General features: G+C 40.7%; 1 protein-coding gene across 3 annotated transcripts in view; it reads left to right on the top strand.

The window, feature by feature from the left end:
- Nucleotides 1-23,427, top strand: part of CDH18 (cadherin 18) — a 904,559-nt gene that overhangs the window by 775,663 nt on the left and 105,469 nt on the right. For all 3 annotated transcript variants that reach the window (XM_034761577.1, XM_034761578.1, XM_034761579.1), the window contains one exon: nt 16,941-17,108. In XM_034761577.1, the coding sequence (XP_034617468.1) occupies nt 16,941-17,108 (168 nt within the window). The remainder of the gene's footprint in view (nt 1-16,940; nt 17,109-23,427) is intronic.

The raw sequence follows: 23,427 nt of genomic DNA, 5'->3' as shown, positions 1-23,427 counted from the left end.
GGTATAGTCCACGGTTTGTTCATCCAAGAATCTATAAGACGCTGATTAACAAAGCACTTAACCGTATATGCACCTTTAAATATGTAAGTAGTCCCATGGACATCTTCAAATTAACTTCAGTTGGACTACTCTAGTCATCAAAAGTTACATATATGCTTCAAGTGATTCTTAGGATTGCGGACTAAATGCTTTGCAAATATTACTTAAATCTCCCCATAGTACATGAAGTAGCTAACCATTAGGTCATTTAAGAGATATGTAAATGACGTACTGAGCTTAAGAGACTTGTTCAAAGGCACATCGTGAATCTGTGGCATAGATGGGAAACGAACCTAATGATCTGCTGCTAGAGCATGCTGTCTCCCTGGCAATACCTAGAGACTGACATTATATGTCAAAGCACTGTAATGTAAACAGATCAGTAAATCAAACTGAGTTGAAGTGGAGTGAAGGTGAAGATGAAGTGGAAGTATTCTCCTGAATGCTTTTTTTCTGTCAGTTTTCACATCTATTATCCAGTCTGACCCCATGTGAATGTTCCAGTCTGATGCATAGTTTCTTATCTTGGCCCTGTCATTAAGGTGACCTGCTGTCTGTTGAAACTGCAATGTTATGTAACAACACAGGCCACCACATTAATTATCTCCGATTGTTTACATACACGATCAAATAATCATTAAAGACAAAAAGGTAAATTTAATTGGCATAAGAGTCCTACTTAAAATGATAAATAGGAAACGCAAAGTTAAGGCTGCAGCTCCATCCTTAGCTCCAGCCATTGTGAAGGAAGTAATAAATGGAACAGCACCAGGCGTTATGGATGGGACAAGTAGCAGCTTTATCTGACTTTTCCTGCTTTTTGTCGGTTTGATTGAGGCCCTAGAGATTGAATTAACAGCCTTTGTGAGGTTGGGTAGGTGGCAGTGAGTTTTTGTTGGAATGATTATGTGCTCCTGAAAATCAATAATGCCTCTATTTTGAGAGTTTGTCCTGGTACAACTGTCAATCTAATTTTTAAAAAATTATGTTTCGTCCTAATTTTGGTATCGTGCAGACTCTGGCCATGTGAAGGAATTGCCAACTACCTGAATAGTGACAATAGCAGCACGCTGGCTTCTTTTCTCTTTTCAAACAGTAGCTGGACTGTCCAGCTTCACTTTTTAGAAAAAATAGTGGAATGAGGAGTATATATATATGTTAATTTCCCACCTTTTGAGGCCCAAAGGTCCTCTTCCTGCTACAACTGGGGAATAACACCGCTCTTGTTTCACATTTGATTCCTCACCTGTACCTTTACATTTGCCATCCAAAGAGAATTCTGTCTTGTGGATAAGATTCCTTGTGATGAAGAATTTGAATCCCAGGGCAACCACTGCCCCCCCCCCCCCCCACACACACACCCCTTTCATCTCAAGTTGCAAAGAGTTGTTACTTCTCACCAAGTGCCATGGAACTATACACACCTATAAGAAAAAAAAATCTTGTATCTGAAGAAGGAGCCTGTAATGGATGATTTCCTTAGCTTTAACCTCCCCTCTCCCCCATCCCCTGCACAGTCATTCACTCTATTTCAGCCTGCCTGCTGGTGTTCTGAAGGAGCTTAGAGAAGATTTTGAAGTAAAGGTAGATATTTGTTCACCCAGGGCCTCAGACATCTAGGCAGCAATAGAATTAAACATAGCAGGGACACCATATCACTGCAGGCCCAGTCGACTGTCCATCACTCAGGGAAGATCTTTTCCTATGGTATGAAGCCTTCAAGGCCTGTGGTGCTCCTAGAAGTTGATTGTCCAGCTTCTAGGATCTGAATATTCAACCATTTCTGTTCCCACCCAGATTTTTCTCCTGATAGAAACCCCACTGACTCAGACCACAACCACAAGCAAGTGCTGCCAAGAGTGCTGAAGTGATCTCTGTTCTGAAGAGAGTTAGGAGCTTACCAGTATTGAAGTCAGGGAGAACGACTGTGGAAACTTTTTGCATCTTAAACTACAAGATATTGCAGCTAAAAAGTCTTCAGAGTGTCTGGATCGGGAGAGCAATTTGGGAGAGCTCCCCATGATGGAGAAAATATTGGCCTACAGTGAAGTGACCTGTAGTTTGCTCTCACTAGCAAGCATAACAAGAGTGGATTCATGTGTGGTTGTATATGATGTGGGCTGGAGGAAACTTTAATAAGGGCCTTTCTAATGGGACTTCCTCAGTTCTTTCTCTGTATTTAGCTTCCTCCATGTCTGTAAAGAGTCATTATGGTAAGGTTCTTTGTTATTCCCCTGGACTTCCTTTCATGAAGGCTCCAGCATAGGAGTTTTAACAATAGCTGCAAACACATCAGTGGGCTGCCTGGGCCCCTCATTCCGTAAACTGGATTGCAAGGAGTGAAGCAAAATACTGAGAAATGGGACATATTCAAATGATGCAATACAAAATGATAACGTGACAATAGTCTATTCTTGTCGGAAGGCATATCTTCTGCTGTGTGACTGGAGTCACAGCAGATTCTAGATTACAGGACTAGGTAAGGCCGTTCCCAAAACACAGGGATTTCACAACTTTTCGGTCTCTGACCGATTAGGGTAGAGTTCCACAGAGCTGATTAAGAAGTAAGATAGTCATCCCAAGGCAACATAAAGAATACAAAAGCCCCAGGTCAATATTAGCCAAAGACCTTTTTCACCCATTACACCTTCTGCATCACAAGTTGGAACTGCTTAACCCCAGCATGCTGCTGGAGGTATGCAGTTACTAGATGTTGGTATGCAAGCAAAACGAGTATCATATCAGCCATTTCATAGTAGTTACTTTGCAGTCCCTGTCAGAGGTTTTAAATCTGCGACTGCGGAGAGAGTTGCTGGTACCACCCACCCATTGTGAAGAGTGTCACGTCGTCATGCACACACACACACACATAAAGCCAGCACGTTGTATGTCACTGCTAGAAGTAGTAATATAGTTGATCGTCAGTCCAGTCTGAAGGGTGTCCTGACCACAGATAAATTTAGGCCAAGGTAAATCTTTAATACTGGAGGAAGAAATTTAGGGGGGTCTAAAAGCAGTTCAAACAGGGATTTGTCGGAGCTAAAGTCATTTTGCTGTCACTAAATCCTCAGGTGATTATCGTCCAGTACTTATATCTCAGACCCCTGAACAATTCCGTAAGGACACAGCAGCTTGATTGACACTGAAAAGAAGAAAAATCAATGAAGAGCCCAGTTAGAGAAAGAAAATCACTTTGAAAAGGTTGCTTGGATTATTTTGGAAGGGAGTTGTGGATTGGGGGAGGGTCGCAATATTTGGTCTCTGTGCAGTTCCAGAGCTATTAAAGGTGTTTAGGAATAATAAGACCTGGAATTCACCTTTTAAGATCTTTAGGCCTAAAGATGTTAATCCTTTTAGACGATTACATGTTAATTGCAGATGCATCAGGATAACTTCTAAAATTACACTTAAGGGCCTCAGTACATCTGTTAAAGGTCTGGGAGTATGGCTAAATGCAAGTCTATTTTTACTTCCTCCCCCATCTTCGATTTCCTGAGAGTTTGAATAATTGCAGAAGATTTATCTTAAACATGCCTGAGTCCAAAAGCCTATCTCTAATAACTTTGTGTCAGGAGGTGCGTGTTAATCCCTCTATCTCACAGGAAAAACATAGTCAAGCTACTGATGACCTGTGATGTTGCTGCCCACCTTTCCCTGGCCACTCTCTATTAATAGGGCATTAAAAGGTCTTTTCTGAAATCCAGGAAACATCTAAAGAACTGTGGAACAATATTGGCTTGTCAGAGACAGCTTGTAGTCTTGGCTCCCAGCTCAATGACCATTCTTCTAGACCAGAAGTGGGCAAACTATGGCCCCTGGGCCACATCTGGCCCGCAGGACCCTCCTGCCTGGCACCTGTGCTCCTGGCCCGAGAGGTTTGCCCCCGGCCCCTCCCCCTCTGTCCTCCCTACTCCGCAACCTCAGTTGCCAGCCACCAGTGCTCCAGGCACCGTAGTAAAGGTGCAGGGAGGGTGGGGGGGCTTAGATTGAGGGCAGGGGAGTCGGGGGGGTGGTCAGGGACTGGGGATGTGGATAGGGGTGGGGGTGGTCAGAGGTCAGGGAACAGGGGGGTTGAATGGGGGCGGGGGTTCCAGGGTCGGTCAGGGAGAAGAGGTGGTTGGATGGGGTAGTGGTCCCACGGGGGGCAGTCAGGAAGGAGAGGGGGGTTAGATGGGGCGACGGGGGGCAGTTAGGTGTGGGAGATCGTGGGGGCGGTCAGGGGACAGAGAGCAGGGGGGTGGATGGGGCAGGTGTTCCGGGGAGCGCCATCAGGGGGCAAGAAGCGGGGGGGGACGTCTGATAGGGGGCAGGGCTGGGCCACAGCCTCCCCTAATTGGGCCTCCATACAATTTCTGAAACTGGATGCGGCCCTCAGGCCAAAAAGTTTGCCCGCCCCTGTTCTAGACCATGTCATTATGGAATTTGGTTCTTACTGTGTTGCAAAGCACTTAAATACTGCCCTACCTCTTGCAGCACCTAGAAGTAGCATTTACTATCTGTGTCACTTGAAGATTATCACTAATAAAGCACGTATGTCTATTGTATCCCTACAGGGATCGTTGTGCTCCTTGCTCCTGCATACACTGCATCATGGCATTTCTTTTTTCAGACCCAATTCATCCCTCCCCAGTATTTATAAGCAGAGTGAAAAGCATTTAAAGAGCCAGCTTTCTGCCCTCAGTTACATCCAGACAATCCCACTGACATCTGTGAGAGTTGTACCTGATCATAGAATTGGACCTATTTAGGGCCAGATGCTGAAAGAGTTTATCAGCGTAACTTCATTATCTTCAGAGTACACCCGCTCAGTTTCGGGCCATTCATGTATTTTGCACAGAATATCACTTCTTTTAAAAAAAATTATATAGAAAGTTTTAGATTTTTGCAGTGTGTTTAAAACTTGGTATGTTACTAGATAAGTTGGTTTGCACTGGAGAGTGCATGTGTTTTGTTCGGTTGCTAAATTAATCAATTAGTTCAAAACAGGGCAGTGAGCCAAAGTCAAAGGGTAATGTTTTCAAAAGTGAGCAGTCACAGTGCTGTGAACCTGCAATCAGCAGACACCAGAAACCCAGGCAGAATCCCCTCAGTATCACAGTGATTGGGAAGCAGCACTCAGACAGCAATTTGCGGGGAATGGGACAGCTACAACAGATCAGCAGAAAAACAATCTGCAGGTAATAGGATCCTGCTGATTCAACCAGCTCCAGGAGTCAGAGAGGAAAGAAGAATATTTTTAAAATGTGGGTGTAAACACCAACTGAAGAACTGACAAACCCGGCATCCATCTTATAGCTGCTTTAACTATGGACCGTAGAAAGAATGACAGGGGTTTTTGCCCCGCTAATGTGGCCTATTGCTATGGTAGTTCTGTAACAGATAGTTCTTGAATTTGCAGCCACTGTACATGACAGATTAGGTTTTCCTTTCTGTTCACTTGCAAGTAGCATTGGCAGCATCTACTGCATTTTATGCACGTTGTTAGCTCTGCATTAAGAAAGTGTTGAATATATTGTGATTACATTTGGCATCCAGAAAAAATTATTAGAGTTAGGTCTTTCCACTCTACCAGTGAAGGCTTCCTTCAATCAATAGATATTATTGCTTTTGGAAGGCTTGTGCATGAGGTTTTTTTTGATTTTGTAGTTCTGGCTGCTATTCAGAAGCCTTCTTGACAAGGCTTTCATTATTAATGACAAATCATGACTGATTTTTCCCCTCAGTTTCCTTATAACACCATTCTAGCTAAATTAACTTGATTTAATTAAAAAATGTATTCTAATTTAGTATTCACTATTATTGCCTACTTAATTATGAAGTCTGTGAAAGATAAGTAAAATATTTCTGCAATAACTCGCTCTAAAGAGGAAACTTCTCCCTTCTACGCACACAGACAGTGTCCATTAACACCACAGTCTTTAATGTAACAGAAATTTGACCTCTACATGAGGGAGCATTATCGGTTCTATTACATTTTCTTGGCTGTAATTGTCAGATCTAGTTTCATGGCTGACTTGTGTAATCTCAGCAAGGAGCACAATGCAAGATATGTTTTATCTAGAGAGGGACTTGAATGATAAGCTTGAATCCAAACACCTACATTTTGGAAGCATTCGCAGTCTGAACTGAGACTAAAATCTCAATTTCTATATTACTCATATCTTTATAATTAAAGCTGAACAAAAAAACTTGAATCCAAACTTTAGGAAGCTACATTTTCTAGTTTTAATTTTAAGTGTATTTTGTGATGAATAGTTTCAGAGCTTGTGCTTCTTCAATAGTTACCCTAAAAAGGCAATAATAATACAAAAAAGGAATGTGATGACCTCTTTGAAAGTTGTTGTATTTTCACATTTAGAAATTCATAATATGTTCATGACAGTCCATTAAAATAATAAGCTATCAGAAAATGAATCTAAAAACCTACTCCCATGTTCTTAAATCAAAGCAGTTGCAGAAATACATCTTTCATCCATCAGGAAAAGATGGTACTAATGAAATTATCACATTCCAATGCTTTTGGTAGCACTTTTTCTTTCTTCGGTAATTAGTCAAAATCCCATGCATAATCAGTGTATAAAATGGACATTAAAATATATATTTTGAATTTAGCACTTATGATTGTTATCTGATTGACAGCACTAGAAACTAAAGTACTAATTGCACAGGAGCAGCATAGGTGGTGTCAAAGTGAGCTGGTATGAACCCCTGTTTGATTAGCTTCATCTTCCAGCAACAAAATAAAATATTTCACATTGCACTGCTACATGGCAAATAGCGAAGCTGCTAAAGGGAAATGAATATTCCTAGTTAGTTTCTGTTAGCTACAAGCCTTTTGTTTTAAGAATGTGGACAAAAAACTTGGTTTATTCTTTTCAGATGACGTGCATATCAACAGCAGTGTGTTCTCCACTTGCAATTCTCTAAGAATCTTGTTTGGTTGTTGTCTACAAGCTACATCTTTGCAAGAAAGAAAAATATAACTTGTTGCCAAAATATTACCCTAATTTTAATATGCATGTTCTATACACATATTTATGCAATTTAAATATATTTTTATGTGACTGGATCAAAAATCTTTTAGCACTAGATATAGCCTCCAGGGCCGGCTCCAGGCACCAGCCCACCAAGCATGTGCTTGGGATGGCGCCTGGAGGGGGGCGGCGAGGTGGGGTGCTCCGGCCCGAGAGCAGGGCCGCGACTGGGCTCGCCACCCTCCCCGCGGCACTCCTGCCGCTGGGGGCTCTCCGCCCTTCCCTCGGCACTCTGACCGCCGGGGGCTCTCCGCCCTCCTCCCGGCACTCTGGCCGCTGGGGAGAGTGGAGAGCCCTGGCTGGGCTCTCCGCCCTTCTCCCGGCGCTCTGGCCGCCGGGGAGAGCAGAGAGCCCCCGCCGGGCTCCCCGCCCTCCTCCCGGCGCTCTGGCCACCAGGGAGAGCAGAGCCACGGCGGGCTCGCCGCCCTCCCCCTGGCGCTCCGGCTGGTGGGGGATTGCTCGGCGCCCTCCCCTGCTGCGCTGGGGGGGGGGGGTGGCTTTTTTGCCTAGGGCGTCAAAAAAGCCAGAACCGGCCCTGATAGCCTCAGACAACATACCCAGGCAAGCAAGTAAGAGGGAGTAAAAAAAAAAACCCAGCCTTTTAATCTCTACAAGGATTTCCCTAGACTTTGGGCCCAAGCATTAAGGAGCAAGCAGAACCTTTTGTCTGTTTATTTGCTCCCCAGAAAAGACAGATGGTAGATTGTCAGGAAGGGGTAGAGAATGGGCAGATCATTGGCTCCACACATTGCTATTCACTAGCCAAAGTGGGAGAGCCAGTGCAGTACCACCTAGGAGTAAGGAAGAAGCAAGAAGAAATTGTGTCCAAGAAGGATTTATTTTCTATATAGAGTAATTGTGAAGACATTCTCATAACTGCCTTAATGTTAGTTAAAATTTACCAATTTAACCCTCATCACATCCATGGTGTAAAATACCCCACGGGATATATGTTGCGATAACTCATGAACTTTTGGCCCTCCAAATATGCTACTTTAGGACATTGCATATGCTAATTGATAATGCATTGCAATGACTGTGGTTGCTGTATACATAAAACCCTGCAAATCCCTGGATATCCACTTTATATTCATGGATATCTGCATCCACAAAGCCCGATTCGGTTGTACTGTTTAGCATCCTTGCAGATCGCAGCGCGGATGTGGATCCACATTTTTTTTTATCCCCGCAGGGCTCTAACAATGAGATAGGTGCTGGTGCAGGTACGCATACACATACATATACAAAAGTGGAGTGTGGATCAGATTCAAGTTAATTATCATGGATGCGGATTGGATACAGATCCAATTTGTGTATCCGTGCAGGGCTCTATATACACAATCACCCTGCTAATTCTTTCAATTTGCTAGTTAAATAAAGTTGTTGTGGTTTTTTTGTGTGTGGGTTTTTTTTTTTTTTTTGCCAAACACATTAAAGAACTGTTCTTAATTTCTGAATGAATTTAGGGACAAAAGTCCTCAACAACACAGTGAGTATAACTTTTTTCATGATACTTAATTTTAAATATTTTTGTCCTAAAATATTAAAGAATTATTCTTGGTGTCTGAATGCATTTAGGGTACAAATAGCCTCCACCTCCCAGTTCATGTAACTTTTTTCTTGACATTTTAGAAAGGTTAATATTCTTTGTGTTATAAATACTCGATTATACTGTTCAATTCAATGTTCAATTAAATTCAGCGTTGATAAATGTAAAGTAATGGATATTAGAAAATATAATTCCAACTATACATATAAAACGATGGTGTCTAAATTAGGTGGTACCTCTCAAGAAAGAGATTTATCCACAATAACTCCAAGATCTCTGAAAACATCCACTGAATATGCAGCAACTGGGAATGTTGGGAATAGGGATAGGTAACAAGACAGAATTAGGAAGGGATAGGTAACAAGACAGAAAATATCATATTTCCTCTTTATAAACCCGTGGTACACCCACGTCTTGAATACTGCATGGAGATCTGGTCGCCCCATCTCAAAAAAAAAGATACACTGGAATTGGAAAAGGTACAGAAAAAGGCAATAAAAATTATTAGGCATATGGAACAGCTTCCACATGAGGAGAGATTAATAAGACTTGGACTTGTCAACTTGGAAAAAGAGATGACAAAGGGGGGATATGATAGTGGTTTATCAAATCATGACTGCTATGGAGAAAGTAAATAAGGCAGTGTCATTTACTCATAAGGAAAGAAGTAGGGGGTCACCAAATTAAATTAATAGGCAGCAGGTTTAAAACAAACAAAAGGACATATTTCTTCACACACTGCTCAGTCAATCTGTGGAACTCTTTACCAGAGGATGATGTGAAGGTCAAGATTATAATAAAGTTCTAAAAAGAACTAGATAAATTCATGGAGGATAGGTCCATAAATGGCTATTAGCCAGGATGGGCAGGGATGCAAAACCATACTCTGAGGTGTCCCTAGCCTCTGTTTGCCAGAAGCTGGGAATGGACAACAGGGGATGGATCACTTGATGATTACATGTTCTGCTCATTCCCTCTGAAGCACCTGGCATTGACCTCTGTCGGAAGACAGTATACTGGGCTAGATGGACCTTTGGTCTGACCCAGTTTAGCCATTCTTATGTTCTTATGTTTTACCTGTGCAGAGGAGAGAAGTTCCTTTTTGTGATGGATTTTGAGATTTCAAAATGTTGTCTTTATTCCAAAATGGAATGAAAAATGCATTATTGGTAGGGCTGTCACGTGATTAAAAAAATAATCATGATTAATCGTGTGGTTATAAAAATAATCCTGATTAATCACGTGATTAATCACACTGTTAAACAATAATACAATACCTTTTATTTAAATATTTTGGATGTTTTCTACATTTTCAAGTATATTTATTTCAATTACTACAAAGAATACAAAGTGTATAGTGCTGACTTTATATTTATTTTTGAATACAAGTATTTGCACTGTAAAAAAACCAAAAGAAATAGTATTTTTCAATTAACCAAATACAAGTACTGTAATGTAATCTCTTTATCATGAAAGTTGAACTTACAGACATAGAATTATGTAAAAAAAATGGCATTCAAAAGTAAAACAATGTCAAATTTTAGAGCCTGCAAGTCCACTCAGTCCTACTTCTTGTTCAGCCAATCACTCAGACAAACAAGTTTGTTTACATTTACAGGAGATAATGCCGCCCACTTCTTGTTTACATCACCTGAAAGTGAGAACAGTTGTTCTCATGACACTGTTGTAGCCGGCGTTTCAAGATATTTTTTTTGCTAGATGCGCTAAAGATTCATATGTCCCTTCATGCTTCAAGCACCATTCCAGTGGACATGCATCAATGCATGGATGGGTTCTGCTCGCTAACAGATTTTGGAAGGCACTTTTCTTAAACCTTGCTGTAGCTCAGTATTTCTCAAACTGGGACCGCCGCTTGTGGTAGGGAAAGCCCCTGGCAGGCCGGGCCAGTTTGTTTACCTGCCCTGTCCGCAGGTCCGGCCTATCGCAGCTCCCACTGGCCACAGTTTGCTGCTCCAGGCCAATGAGAGCTGCTGGAAGCGGCAGCCAGTATGTCCCTCAGCCCGCACCGCTTCCAGCAGCCCCCATTGGCCTGGATCGGCTGGACCTGGTAAACAAACCGTCCCAGCCTGTCAGGGGCTTTCCCTACACAAGCGGCAGCCCCAGTTTGAGAAACACTGCTGTAATTCTCTTTAGAAATCTCACATTGGTACCTTCTTTGCATTTTGTGAAATCTGAAGTGAAAGTGTTCTTAAAATGAACAACACATGCTGGGTCATCACCTGAGATTGCAACAACACGAAATATATGGCAAATATAAATGTGGGTAAAACAGAGCAGGGGACATACAATTCTCCCCCAAGGAGTTCAGTCACAAATTTAATTAACACATTATTTTTTTTTAATGAGCATCATCAGCATGGAAGCACATCCTCTGGAATGGTGGCTGAAGCATGAAGGGGCATACGAATATTTAGCATCTCTGGCACGTACATACCTTGCAATACCGGCTACAAAAGGGCCATGCAATTGCCTGTTCTCACTTTCTGGTGACATTGTAAATAAGAAGAGGGCAGCATTATCTCCTGTAAATGTAAACAAACTTGTTTGTCTTAGCGATTGACTCAACAAGAAGTAGGACGGAGTGGACTTGTAGGCTCTGAAGTTTTACATTGTTTTGTTTTTGAACGAAGTTTTGTAACAAAAAAAATCTACATTTGTAAATTGCACTTTCACGACAAAGAGATTGCACTACAGTACTTGTATGAGGTGAATTGAAAAATACTAATTCTTTTGTTTATCCTTTTTACAGTGAAGATATTTGTAATAAAAATATTTACACTTTGATTTCAATCCAAGACAGAATATAAAGTGTATGAAAATGTAGAAAAACATCCAAAATATTTAATAAATTGAAATTGGTATTCTATTGTTTAACAATGCGATTAAAACTGCAGATTATTTTTTTTAATCGTGATTAATTTTTTGAGTTAATCACATTAGTTAACTGAGATTAATTTATAGCCCTAATAATTTGTTTTGTATTGATTGAAATATTTTGTTTTGATTTTGACTTTAAAACACAGATAATAGATAATCTAATTATAATAGATAATATAATGCAAAATAAAAAATGCAGAATGAAGTAATTTCCAAATGTAAAATAAAAATTTTCTATTCTGGGAGTGTTTAAGTGGGAAGTTGCAATATTGTTAGGATCCCTCCCTCCCCCCCACCTCACCAGTTTTCTTCCAAAAAAATAAATTAGGCAAAATCAATCTGATGTCACAAAACATTTCAATTTTGACAGATCTGCATATTCTGACTGAATGTGGTTCCATCAAAATTTCTTTGGCAAGTTCTAGTAATTACATATAAATTGGGGTTAGATATTTATTCTTGAAATGTTCTGAGAATCTCTGAGGGAAAACTGTATCTGTAAACAGATCACCCTGAAGAAAGACAAACGTTTCTATTTTAGTGAGAGGTGTCATGCAAACTTCCTTTGGCTCTGGTGTATGCAATCCTGGAACCTTAAGTTGCTGCTGAGAATGAACCTAGAAACTCAAAGCTGTACTGAGTTAAAACCACAAATTTTCACATGGTTTCCTGTTTAAACATACCGTGATGTGATCCCTGGGGTGCAGCCTTGGACTGTGGTACTGCTGTACTCCCTGAATTCTCTCCAGCCTGGGCTGTCTCTCACAATGCTTTACTAGTGACAAGCAACTAGCCCTTCTAGGTGCTGTGATCACTCAGCAGAACAGCATGTGGAACCCCACACCCAGCTAGATTGCATGATTGCTCCCAGAGCCAGTCATGAATCGCACAGAGAAAGGCACCAGCACAATCTCCTCCCCAGCACCCAGCACTGTTCCCCAGGAATCTGCCATTTTGTACTGCTCAAGAGGGGCATTGCACATTTATTAATTGCTTCACCACTTCAACAATGGAAAGTGGACATATACCAGCCTTTGCAAAACCTGAGCAGATTTGCCAGCCAGCAATGCCCCTCTGCCATGTACATTGGCCAAACCGGACAATCTCTATGCAAAAGAATTAATGGACACACATCTGACATCAGGAATCATAATACTCAAAAACCAGTGGGAGAACACTTTAACCTGTCTGGTCATTCAATAACAGACCTGCAGGTGGCTATTTTACAACAGAAAAACTGCAAAAACAGACTCCAACGAGAGACTGCTGAGCTGGAATTGATATGCAAACTAGATACAATCAATTTAGGATTGAATAAGGACTGGGAATGGCTGAGCCATTACAAACATTGAATCTATCTCCCCTTGTAAGTATTCTCACACTTCTTATCAAACTGTCTGTACTGGGCTATCTTGATTATTACTTCAAAAGTTTTTTTTTTCCTCTTATTTAATTGGCCTCTCAGAGTTGGTAAGACAACTCCCACCTGTTCATGCTCTCTGTATGTGTGTATATATATCTCCTCAATATATGTTCCACTCTATATGCATCCAAAGAAGTGGGCTGTAGCCCACAAAAGCTTATGCTCTAATAAATTTGTTAGTCTCTAAGGTGCCACAAGTACTCCTGTTCTTTTTGCGGATACAGACTAACACGGCTGCTACTCTGAAACACTTCATACAAACTCACTGGTAAAGATAAACAAACAAATGTATCGAGTATGAGAGGTAGATTTTAAGTGGTATTAAGTGATAGGCAAAAAGTCAGAGTTAGTTACCAAAAGAAATGCAATATATGCATGCAGTCTAAACTCTCAACCCTATTAGACTGGGCACCATCTAGATTAAGCAGTTTTTCTCACCCCGTTAGATATTGCAGTCCTTAATATACAGATTTGTTCCTGAAAGCTCTGCCAATCTCCTCTGTTGGAGTGTTGTGTTAGTTGCTTGCACTGTAGGTGGGAGTAGGAGAAGTGCCAGCATATAGCCTTTGTATCTGTTTTATACCCTCAGTCCGTGTGCTTGGAAAACACAAGTCCAGGCATGTCTGGGGGGCATTGCTGAGTCTCCAGGCAAGGTTCAGCAATTCCCCTGGTGTGGCCTCATGTGCGTGAGTCATTGCATTGTAGCTCACTTGCTGGACAATGGTTGTTGATGGATTCATTGATACCCCACTTGGTTACTTTCCTTGCTGTTGCCTCTGGGGAGGTAATACCTGGCTGATTCCCCAATTTACAGCATGTTTTAGTGACAACCATACCACACAATTCTCATAACTTCATATGAGTTAATGATATACATATATGAATAGAGAAATGACTTTCAGCAGATCATAATTATTCCCTTGATACCTTACAAGGCATGCTTTATATGTAAGATCAGAGGTCTATAGAAATGAGGAATATGGGGATTACAGGTTGCTCCCCCAAGGTATAGAATGTCACACACACACAGGGCTGCCCAGAGGATTCAGGGGGTCTGGGGCAAAGCGCGGGAGCTGCAGCGCTTGTACTTACCTGGCGGCGGTCCAGGTCTTCGTCGACATTTCAGCGGCGGGGGGCCCTTCAGTCGCTCCGTGTCTTCAACAGCACTGAAGGACCCGCCGCCGAAATGCCGCCGAAGACCTGGTCCGCCACTGGGCCTGGTCTTGCAGGGCCCCTGTGGGGCCCGGGACCTGGGGCAAGTTGCCCCACTTGCCCCCACCTCTGGGCGGCCCTGCACATACATTTCTCCGGGTTCTGTTGAAATGGTACAGTACTTAGATATTCTCAAAAGATTCACCGACCTTTTAAAAAACCTAACTGCATTTAGAGTTGGTAATGAAGTGTCAAACTAGTAAAGTTGCATGTGTTTTAATGTTACATAACCATGCTTAACCCCGTTCTGGAAATATGTTGTGTGTTTTGCTTAGCTGTGTGCCATTCTACGGAATCTAGTGGCAAGGAAAATGACTTAGCCTTCACTTTGAAAGTGGAATTTGTATTATCTCAAGTAGGGCCAGTTTGAATTAATCTTGCAAAGCTACCACAAACTCCCTGCACTGGGCAATGTGTTAGTGATATGTATAGGAATGTAACAGGAATAGATAATGATCCTGATCCTCATTTGGTATAAATTGCCATAAATAGCTTCATTAATCTCAGGGGTGCCATATCAGTTTACTCCAATGGAGGGTCTGGCTCATTGTTCTCAGAACTCATTTGTATGTTTCTAGAAAGAATTAGGAAACTAGCAAGTGGATGATGGAGGTTTCAGAAAGCAGAAGGAGAACGCTTTGCTGTGTACCAGCCAGGGAAATGATTAGGGAGAGAAGCAGAGTGATTCTCAGCGCAGAGCTGTCAGACATCACAAAGTAGCTCATACTCCACCTCACACCTCACTGGAGCATGCACAATTAAGATCATATTGACATTTCAGCCATTCCCTATTGGGCTGAAACAACTGTGACCTGGAAGCTTGCTGTAGATTGCAGGTGATACTTTTATGTCTAAGCCAACCCTACTTTTAGTTTAAGTGTCTCTAGGACCCGAGCCTGAAAACACTTGCTTGTATGAGTAACCCTTACTCACACAAGTAATCTCATCTTCAGTGTGGTTACTTGCATGAGTAAAGTCTGCTCATTTAAGTACAGATGTGCAGAATTAAGCTTATAGATCAGGGTTTTTTTAAGAACACTAAGCTACAGCTGTATTTATATGAACTATATAAAACATTAACCATTTTTTTTAAATTATTATGATATTCTCTCAGACTATCCTGAAGAATTTTCTCTGTGTACACACATTGAATGTGTTGGCATGCAGCAGGTCAGAGGCTTCGCAAATAGTTAAAAATTACATTATGTTTGGTTCATTGAGTCGAGACAGGTTATCCATGTGAAGTTTATTTTCTAGTTAGTATAGTAAGCATGACAAATCAAAAGAAGCTACATGTGGCCTCCATGCCAAGTTACGTCCTGGGAGCTGGGAAATCCTGACCCATCAGCACCTCTCTCCTGCAGCTGGCCAATGGGTGCCAGAGACTCCCAGGGGGAGGAGCTAACTCTTATCCCATGGTGAGTGTCTCCTTCCCTCTAGGACTCCCCCCCCCCCCCATTCACTTCCAGCCCCATCAAGTTCCCCCACCCATTGATGCATTTGTTGTTATACCCCTGTCTGTTCTTCTGCATGGCTATCAAATGATTTAAATTTGCATAGAAGCAACAGCTACCATGTCAGGACAGTTTTATTTTAACAAGTTTAGTCTTTCACACATTTTTTAAAGGAAGCTTTGACAGTGGTAGCTTTCGTTTTCTTTCTCTATTTAACAATATGTTTCAAAATGCCCTTACAAATCCTTTTGTAATTCTAAATATTAAAGTGGGACTCTGCTCTGGGAAGGGACTCCTGCAGTTCCATTTATGTGTGAAATGCTCCCCACTGACAAATAATAGTGTGTTGGGGGAAGAGGGGGGTTCCTGGCTGCCAACCTTGTAAACTCAGTCTGGGCTCAGAGGATATAGCTGGGTTATTCTATTTAATGTATCACCAGTGACAAAAGTAATATTGGTCATGCCTTAAGTGATACCTGCACAACCCTATTGTCATCAGTGTGCTTGAAGATATTGGAAGTTAGTAAACATTTCTGCTGCTGATGTGTAAAATTAAATAGAATCTTTTGTTCACTCACTTACAGCTCTATTGGCTCTGCTGGACTAAATAGGAGTCAAAAAGCAGGAAAAATGCATTTTTCTCACTAAGGTCAACTGTTTATAACTGTGAATGGATACAAGGAGCAGATCAAGGCATCTTAAATAAGAGGGAGCCAATTTCAAAGTCACTTTTCAGAATAGTGCCAAACTTTATGTGGAAAAACAAAAGATTATTTTTTGTTTGGCTACCAGATAGTGGAATTTGAGACTTCTCTTGTGGAGCATGAATGCATATTCATTAATATTTCAATTAAACAGCTACTTAAACAATTATCATATAAGATAAACCATTGTCTTTTTGGCAATGTACCTTGAGGTCTTTCTACATTACATCAATTGGAGTAATTATTTATTGATATATTATTACATTTTCTTGTAATATGGGGTGTTTTTAATTTCTACATATCCTCAAGCAATCTGTCTGTCTAGCAAATGCTGTCACAATTATATTAGATGTTTTAGAAAACAATGCAGTTCTCAACAACATTTCTCCACAACGCATTATATAACCCATTTTCTTTGGTTGTCTTCACACAAGAGACTTCCAATCTGTGGGTTAGAAATCAGAAATTCAATTTAAAATAGTTTATTTTGGCTATAAAGGGGCTTTGCAATAGTAGAAGTTCTGTGTCCCACCTCTGTTGACAACACAGGCTCTGTAGATGTCTACCCTGGACCACTGTTCAGAAATGCTAACACTGGTGTTTCTTTTGTTTTTCTTTGCATCGCAGGAGTCATCAGGACCGCCTTGCATAACATGGACAGGGAAGCCAGAGAGCATTATTCTGTTGTCATTCAAGCCAAAGATATGGCTGGGCAGGTCGGAGGGCTATCAGGGTCAACAACTGTAAATATCACACTCACTGATGTCAACGACAATCCACCAAGGTTTCCTCAGAGTATGTAAAAGTTCAATATGTATTTGATTTGAAAAGCCACATTGATTTTTAGTGATGGAAGTGACATATTAATGCAAATCAATCACTGTTCAAATTGCAGGTGGAGAGGGGACACAAAAAGTGATGTTTTATGGGGTTTTATTTTTCACCTTTTTCATGTGGGATAGTATCTGAGGATGTGATACAGTTCCAGCCCAGAAGCCTCATGTGGGATAGTGTATGAGGATGTGATACAGTTCCAGCACAAGCCAACCATGATTCCTTTACATATACTACTACTATTAACAATAATAATAGGGAAAGATAAGAACTCGACTGTGGGTTCTGCTCCAATCATTTTGGAATGTAATTACATGATAATATGGTATGGATTTACCAAGTTAATTGTGTTGTTCCCATGACAGGGAGGGAATTATAAATTTAATCTGCATGTACATGCCCCCCCACCCCAAATGCTCTCTCTCTTTCACACACATACAGAAAATTTATAAATCACTTTTGATATTAAAAACAATAATTCAAAGTATGATAGTATTATTGTTGGTGTTGTACAGTAAATCCTGCCTTTTCCCGAAGTAAGTTAAGTGTGGATACTAAATATCAAAAACCAAATGCTCGCACATCGCAAGTTATGCAGAATGTTCATGTAGTAAGAATTTCTTAGTGTAACTCTTCACTTATGGTGTCATGTAGAGTACAGACACTGCACACTTAGTTAGCATGGATATAAATGGCAGTGTAGATGATGAGGCACTGCTAAGGTGTGTAGAGTAGGGTGCCCTACTCGCTTGAGCCTCTAATGTATATACCCTACATAGCTTTCTACACACCCAAGCAGTGCTTATTTTTATCAGTGTAGTGTCCCACTGCCATCCCCTGCCAGAGCCTTCCCCCACCCCTGCTGCCTCCCACTGCCAGAGGCTTTCACTGCTGCATGTAATATACACCACAGTGAGTGTGGGCACAGCCTGCCCTTCACCTTGGTGTGTAGCTGCATGTAACTGCAAGTGCATACAAGGTCACAATCAAATAACGAATAGGAAATGTATTGACACCCAGCATATATGTTTAGAATTCTGAAACAGGAGTTGTAGTGTAAGACTTCAGAGTATACCAAAAATAAATACCGAAAAAAAAAAAAAGATTTAAGAGACTTTTCAGACCAAAACTGCATGACTAAATCTACTTTTGATTGCAAATTGGCTCAGGGCCAGTAAAGGTATAGTAATCTTGCCTCAGACATTATTAAGAGCCACTGTAGAACATAATGGCCTAGCAACTATAGGTACACCCAATGGGAAATATGTTAAGCTGTTTAAAGGAAAAGATTTAACAGGAAGAGTTGAGATCACAAAGCTCCAAGGAAAGATAAAATTCTCTGACAATTAATGTTATGTAGTCAGGAAGCTCTTTAAAAGTTTTGTAATAATGAATACTTGTGCTGGGCTTCCCACATGCACAATGAAGAGCCTTTGAAATGTAGTCTGAGATAGTTAATTCAGTTTTATATCCCATAAAATTGGCAAGATAGCTACCACCATCTTTAACACTTTCACATTATCTTTGGAAAGATGAAGGCTACAGCATATATTGGAATAAATGTAATATTTAGATATCTTAATTAAGTAATAAAAAGTCTTAGGTTACCATGATGTGTGAGAATTCAGCGACCAAAGAAGGCAAAAATACACATCAGCTTTAGAAAGTGTGGAGAGTTGCTTCCTTTTATTGCAGGGTAGGGGGAGTCAGGGTGGGAGATATGCTTAGATATTAAACTGACACAAAAATGCACACCAACATGTGTGTGTGTGTATATATCACAGTTGCCAACTTTCACACAGTAAATAAGCACCCTGACTTTTACAATAAGCCAAAAATCAAGCAAATCCCATTTCAAAACAAGCCAATCTTTAAGAATCCCAATACGCTACAAGCCAAAAACTAGCCCACAAGCAACTCATGAGCGAATTAAGCCAAAAACAAGCCCCATTTCTATGTTTTTTTCTGCAGGTTTGGCATGTCTGGTGTGTATATGTGTTTGTTTATGTACATTTATATATATTTCAATTTGTTTGTAAGTGGGTAAATAATATTTATAGGGTTAGCTATATTTCTATATATTTTAATTTATTTTACTGCTTCAAACAAACTTTTAAAAAAATACAAAACAAAATTATCTCAGTTCTGAAACTTTGGACACCTATTAATTAACTGGACAAGGCTGAGTAACAGATGCTTCCCTGAGCTCAAAGTCTTTTCTTTTCAGAATATATTACTCCTGAAATATATAATAAGGAGGACAACCACAATCCAACTTGCTCTTAAATACTAAAGGCATGACTACAACTTACACTTCCTCAACAAATTTGATTGAAACTTCCCAAACTCCTTGCAAATCCAGTCTTAAACTGTAGTAATATATCTCTAGCACATGGTAAATATGTAGATGGTCTAACACTGGGCAATCTTTGTAATATGAAATATAACCACTAAATTCATAAAACTAATTTCAGTTTTGATTTTCTTCTCTGGTCCATGTCCTTCATGCTCCTGACTTCTATCTCCTAACATTACATGGCATTTCAGACTATATTAGCAGATGATATTGCTCCTTTTGGGAGACATCTAGTGAGTCTTGCTGTGGATTGCACTCACTGTGGATATCACAGAAAGTGGAAGTTGCCCCCCAGATAGGTTTTGGGGATGAGTAACTCCAATGTATGAACTCTAATGGCAGCCAAGTTTGCAGAGAACACACAGGCTGAACTAGTGGTTAAAAAAAAATGGGTAAAGTAACCTAAACTAAACTCCATAGTCCCAGATGAGAAGAAGGTATACTCCATTTACTCTTGTTTACCTTTGACTGTACTACTGGGCTGAACTTCATGTTCCCTTATTGTTAATTTCTTTATTGACCAACACCCTGGTGAGTTTTGTGTCTACACAGTGTGTGGACTGTATACTAGAGCATGTTGTAAAGGATACCTTGATCACAGCTTTCCTGAGTTATGTTTCATTTATATGTATACTTTGTTGTTAGTATTATTTATTTAAAGTTAAGGCCAGATCTTTCAGGCCTTTCTCAGGTAAATCTCTTATTGAAGAAAATTGAGTTTTGACTAAGGATAGTAGAATTTGCCCTATACTATATAAAACATGAAACTCCAATCACAAAAAGTAAATCACATGAGATCAACATGTCCATTTAATTCAGCTACTGTAATGCCTCTAGGATGTAATGAACTGTGTTTGAACATTGTACTAAGCAAAAATTGTTAGAATAGCTCCCGAAAAGGAATATGATTTTCTGCACTACTACAACAGTCTAATCAGGAGAGGGGAAATATAATATACAAATTCATACATTTTCATAATGTGATTGAACCTCTTACATACAATTTTAAACATAGTAAAAACAATACCTGATATAAGAAATGTATATGAAAAATTCCGTTTGCAAAACAAAAGTATTCATCAGGTTCAGGCCTGTGAATATGACATCAACAAGAGTATGACCTGAGTGTAATGAATTCCTCTCTAGAATACACTTCCCCTACCAAGTATCCTCAATGGTACCCTGTCCTACAGTAATACATCTTTTTCATCCATGTTATTATCTTCACAACTTTTCCCTCTCATTGATTGTCTACATGCAAATGAACTACCAATATAGCACAAGATGGAAGACACCATTTCACTTGAAGGAGCTTTTGATTTTCAGCAAACTATATTTCCCAGTTCATGTTGGTCAGTCTTATCAATGACTACCTTAGTTGAGTAATGCCCCAGCTTTGGGCCCTAATTCTGACATTAAATGTTCCTTGAACTACTCTGTGATCTTAGCAAAATGATATAGGCAATTTCATCTTCCTTTCAATTTTCATAGCCATCTTCTGTAGACTTTATCCTTAGTAATGTTCTGTGGTCTTAGCCTTAGTGCAATATGGATATCTTTTATGTATTTTGCTCTTTAGTTTGATCCTGTTTCTTCTTGCTTCAGGATCATCAGCTCATATGGTGGTTTCAGCTGACATGTCTGAGTGTTTTAAGTGCTAATATTGACAAAAGGAACCAGTTATGGACAGACAAATGCATTTCTTCTGGTAGCCTTACTACGCTATAGATTCCATAGGCCATTCTCCAGTAATCCTCTTGTATTTAGGGACTCATCCTGCAAGGAGATGAGCACCTCCTGAGAACTGCTGAGTGCCCTGATCTTCCTTTGGCCCCGCAAACAAGGGGGAGACTATTTCCTGGTCCACTGCCTCCCAAAACTTCAGCTGGCACTTCCCTTATTGGCTTGGATAAGTAACATTTTGTACAGCAGATTAAATTTTAGACCTTTTATTTTGACAAATCCATTAACTTCTATAGCATAAACCAAAATGTTAAGGACAAAAAATGACTGTAATAACTTTATAAATTCCAGTTATTTCAAAGGATTGCATGAAATTCTTTAATAGTGTATAATGTGTAAAATGTAGAAGGGTCCAAGTGATGTAGGAATCTGGAAAAAATGCTTTTATAGATAGTATTCAGTTTTAAGTTACACCTCTACCCAGATATAATGCGACCTGATAGAACACGAATTTGGATATAACGCGGTAAAGCAGTGCTCTGGGGGGGTGGGGCTGCACACTCCAGCGGATCAAAGCAAGTTCAATATAACATGATTTCACCTAGAATGCAGTAAGATTTTTTGGCTCCTGAGGACAGCATTATATCAGAGTAGAGGTGTACATATATATTTTGGTCCACATGCCTTTCTTTTGAGAGGCACTGTAAGAAAGAAGTCTGATCTGTGTTTCTTGTAAGACTTGATGGAACCGGTTATTGATATTAAAGAAATAAACAGGATTGAACTGGCTAGTGGCTTTCACTGTGCTTGATCCTGCAAAGTGCTGATTGCCCACAACTCCCATTGACTTCTTATTGTGAACTCCATAAATGTAGCCACATCAGGATGCCTGTATTCTAACCTCAGAACAATAGTCTCTCAGTGACTAGTGTTGTTGGAGAGGCTGGCTGCTGAATTCTGAACTAACTGAAGCTCTACAGTTTCATGGCTTACCATGGTTAGGAGATGGGATGCAGTGTTCGGCCCAATCCAGTAGCAATACAAGGAGAACCTCATGGTCACAGACAGATTTATGATTGTAACTTGGTGCCCTTGTAGCCAAGATGGAGTCTACTCTACAGGCAGCTCTGGCCAAGAAAAGGCATACGCAAAAACACAGCAGGGCAAGTTACTTACACCCACAGGGCACCTGTTCCAAACCGCCAGAGTGAACATATACACACTGTAAGGGTACAAAGAAGATAGGAAAGGGAAATATTTATAATACAATGGGGAAAGTTAGGGGTGGTGGTAAAACAGTGTTACATTCAACACAAAGCCCCACAGGCCCAGTGGTACCACAATCCGAAAGGGCAGTTACTGAGCAATGCACCTGCATTCACAGTTCAGGAGTCCTGGGCAAAGTTCCGGTCCAGTGATGCATCTTGGTTGTTCCTGGTCTACAGCACCAATAAATCTTCCCCCCAAAACCACTCTGGTGCCTCTTCTGCCACTCTCTGCAAAGCCACACAGAGCGACAACCTCCCCACTTAGTAACAACCTTCCTCCTTATTTCCAAAGCAAAGTCACAAGCCCCAGTATTCATCCCTCCAGACAGCTCTGGGCAGCAGTGATAATGGGTCCAGCTCTGGGTTGTCCTTCTCATGAGATTCCTCTATGGCAGAGTGCTCATACTGAATCCTGTCCTGGGGTGCCCCTGGTCAGCCACTCTCCCCCTCCCAGGCTTCGGGTAGGCTCTCTGCTGCTTCACTCTGTGAGGGCCTGCTTTTTGTAGACCTTCTGTCTGGAGCTCCGGACACACACAAACCCTGTTGCTCTCCCTCTCTCCAGGCTCTTCCCATCCCCAAACAGCATTTCCTCTTGGCCCATGCTCTCTAAACCCCAAAGGGGTTACATGATATATAATAAAAAGAATGAGTACTTGTGGCACCTTGGAGACTAACAAATTTATTTGGGCATAAGCTTTTGTAGGCTAAAACCCACTTCATCGGATGTATGCAGTGGAAAATACAGTAGGAAGATATATATACACACACAGAGAACATGAAAAATTGGGTGTTGCCATACCAACTCTAACTAGACTAATCCAATGAAGTGGGTTTTAGCCCACGAAAGCTTATGCCCAAATAAATTTATTAGTCTCTAAGGTGCCACGAGTACTCCTCATTCTTTTTGCTGATACAGACTAACAAGGCTACCACTCTGAAACGTGATATATAATGCACATTTCCAGATGTTTTG

Source organism: Trachemys scripta, chromosome 2 (assembly GCF_013100865.1).
Source record: "Trachemys scripta elegans isolate TJP31775 chromosome 2, CAS_Tse_1.0, whole genome shotgun sequence".
NCBI classification, from domain to species: Eukaryota; Metazoa; Chordata; order Testudines; family Emydidae; genus Trachemys; species Trachemys scripta.
This window is presented reverse-complemented; position numbering and strand designations above follow the sequence as displayed.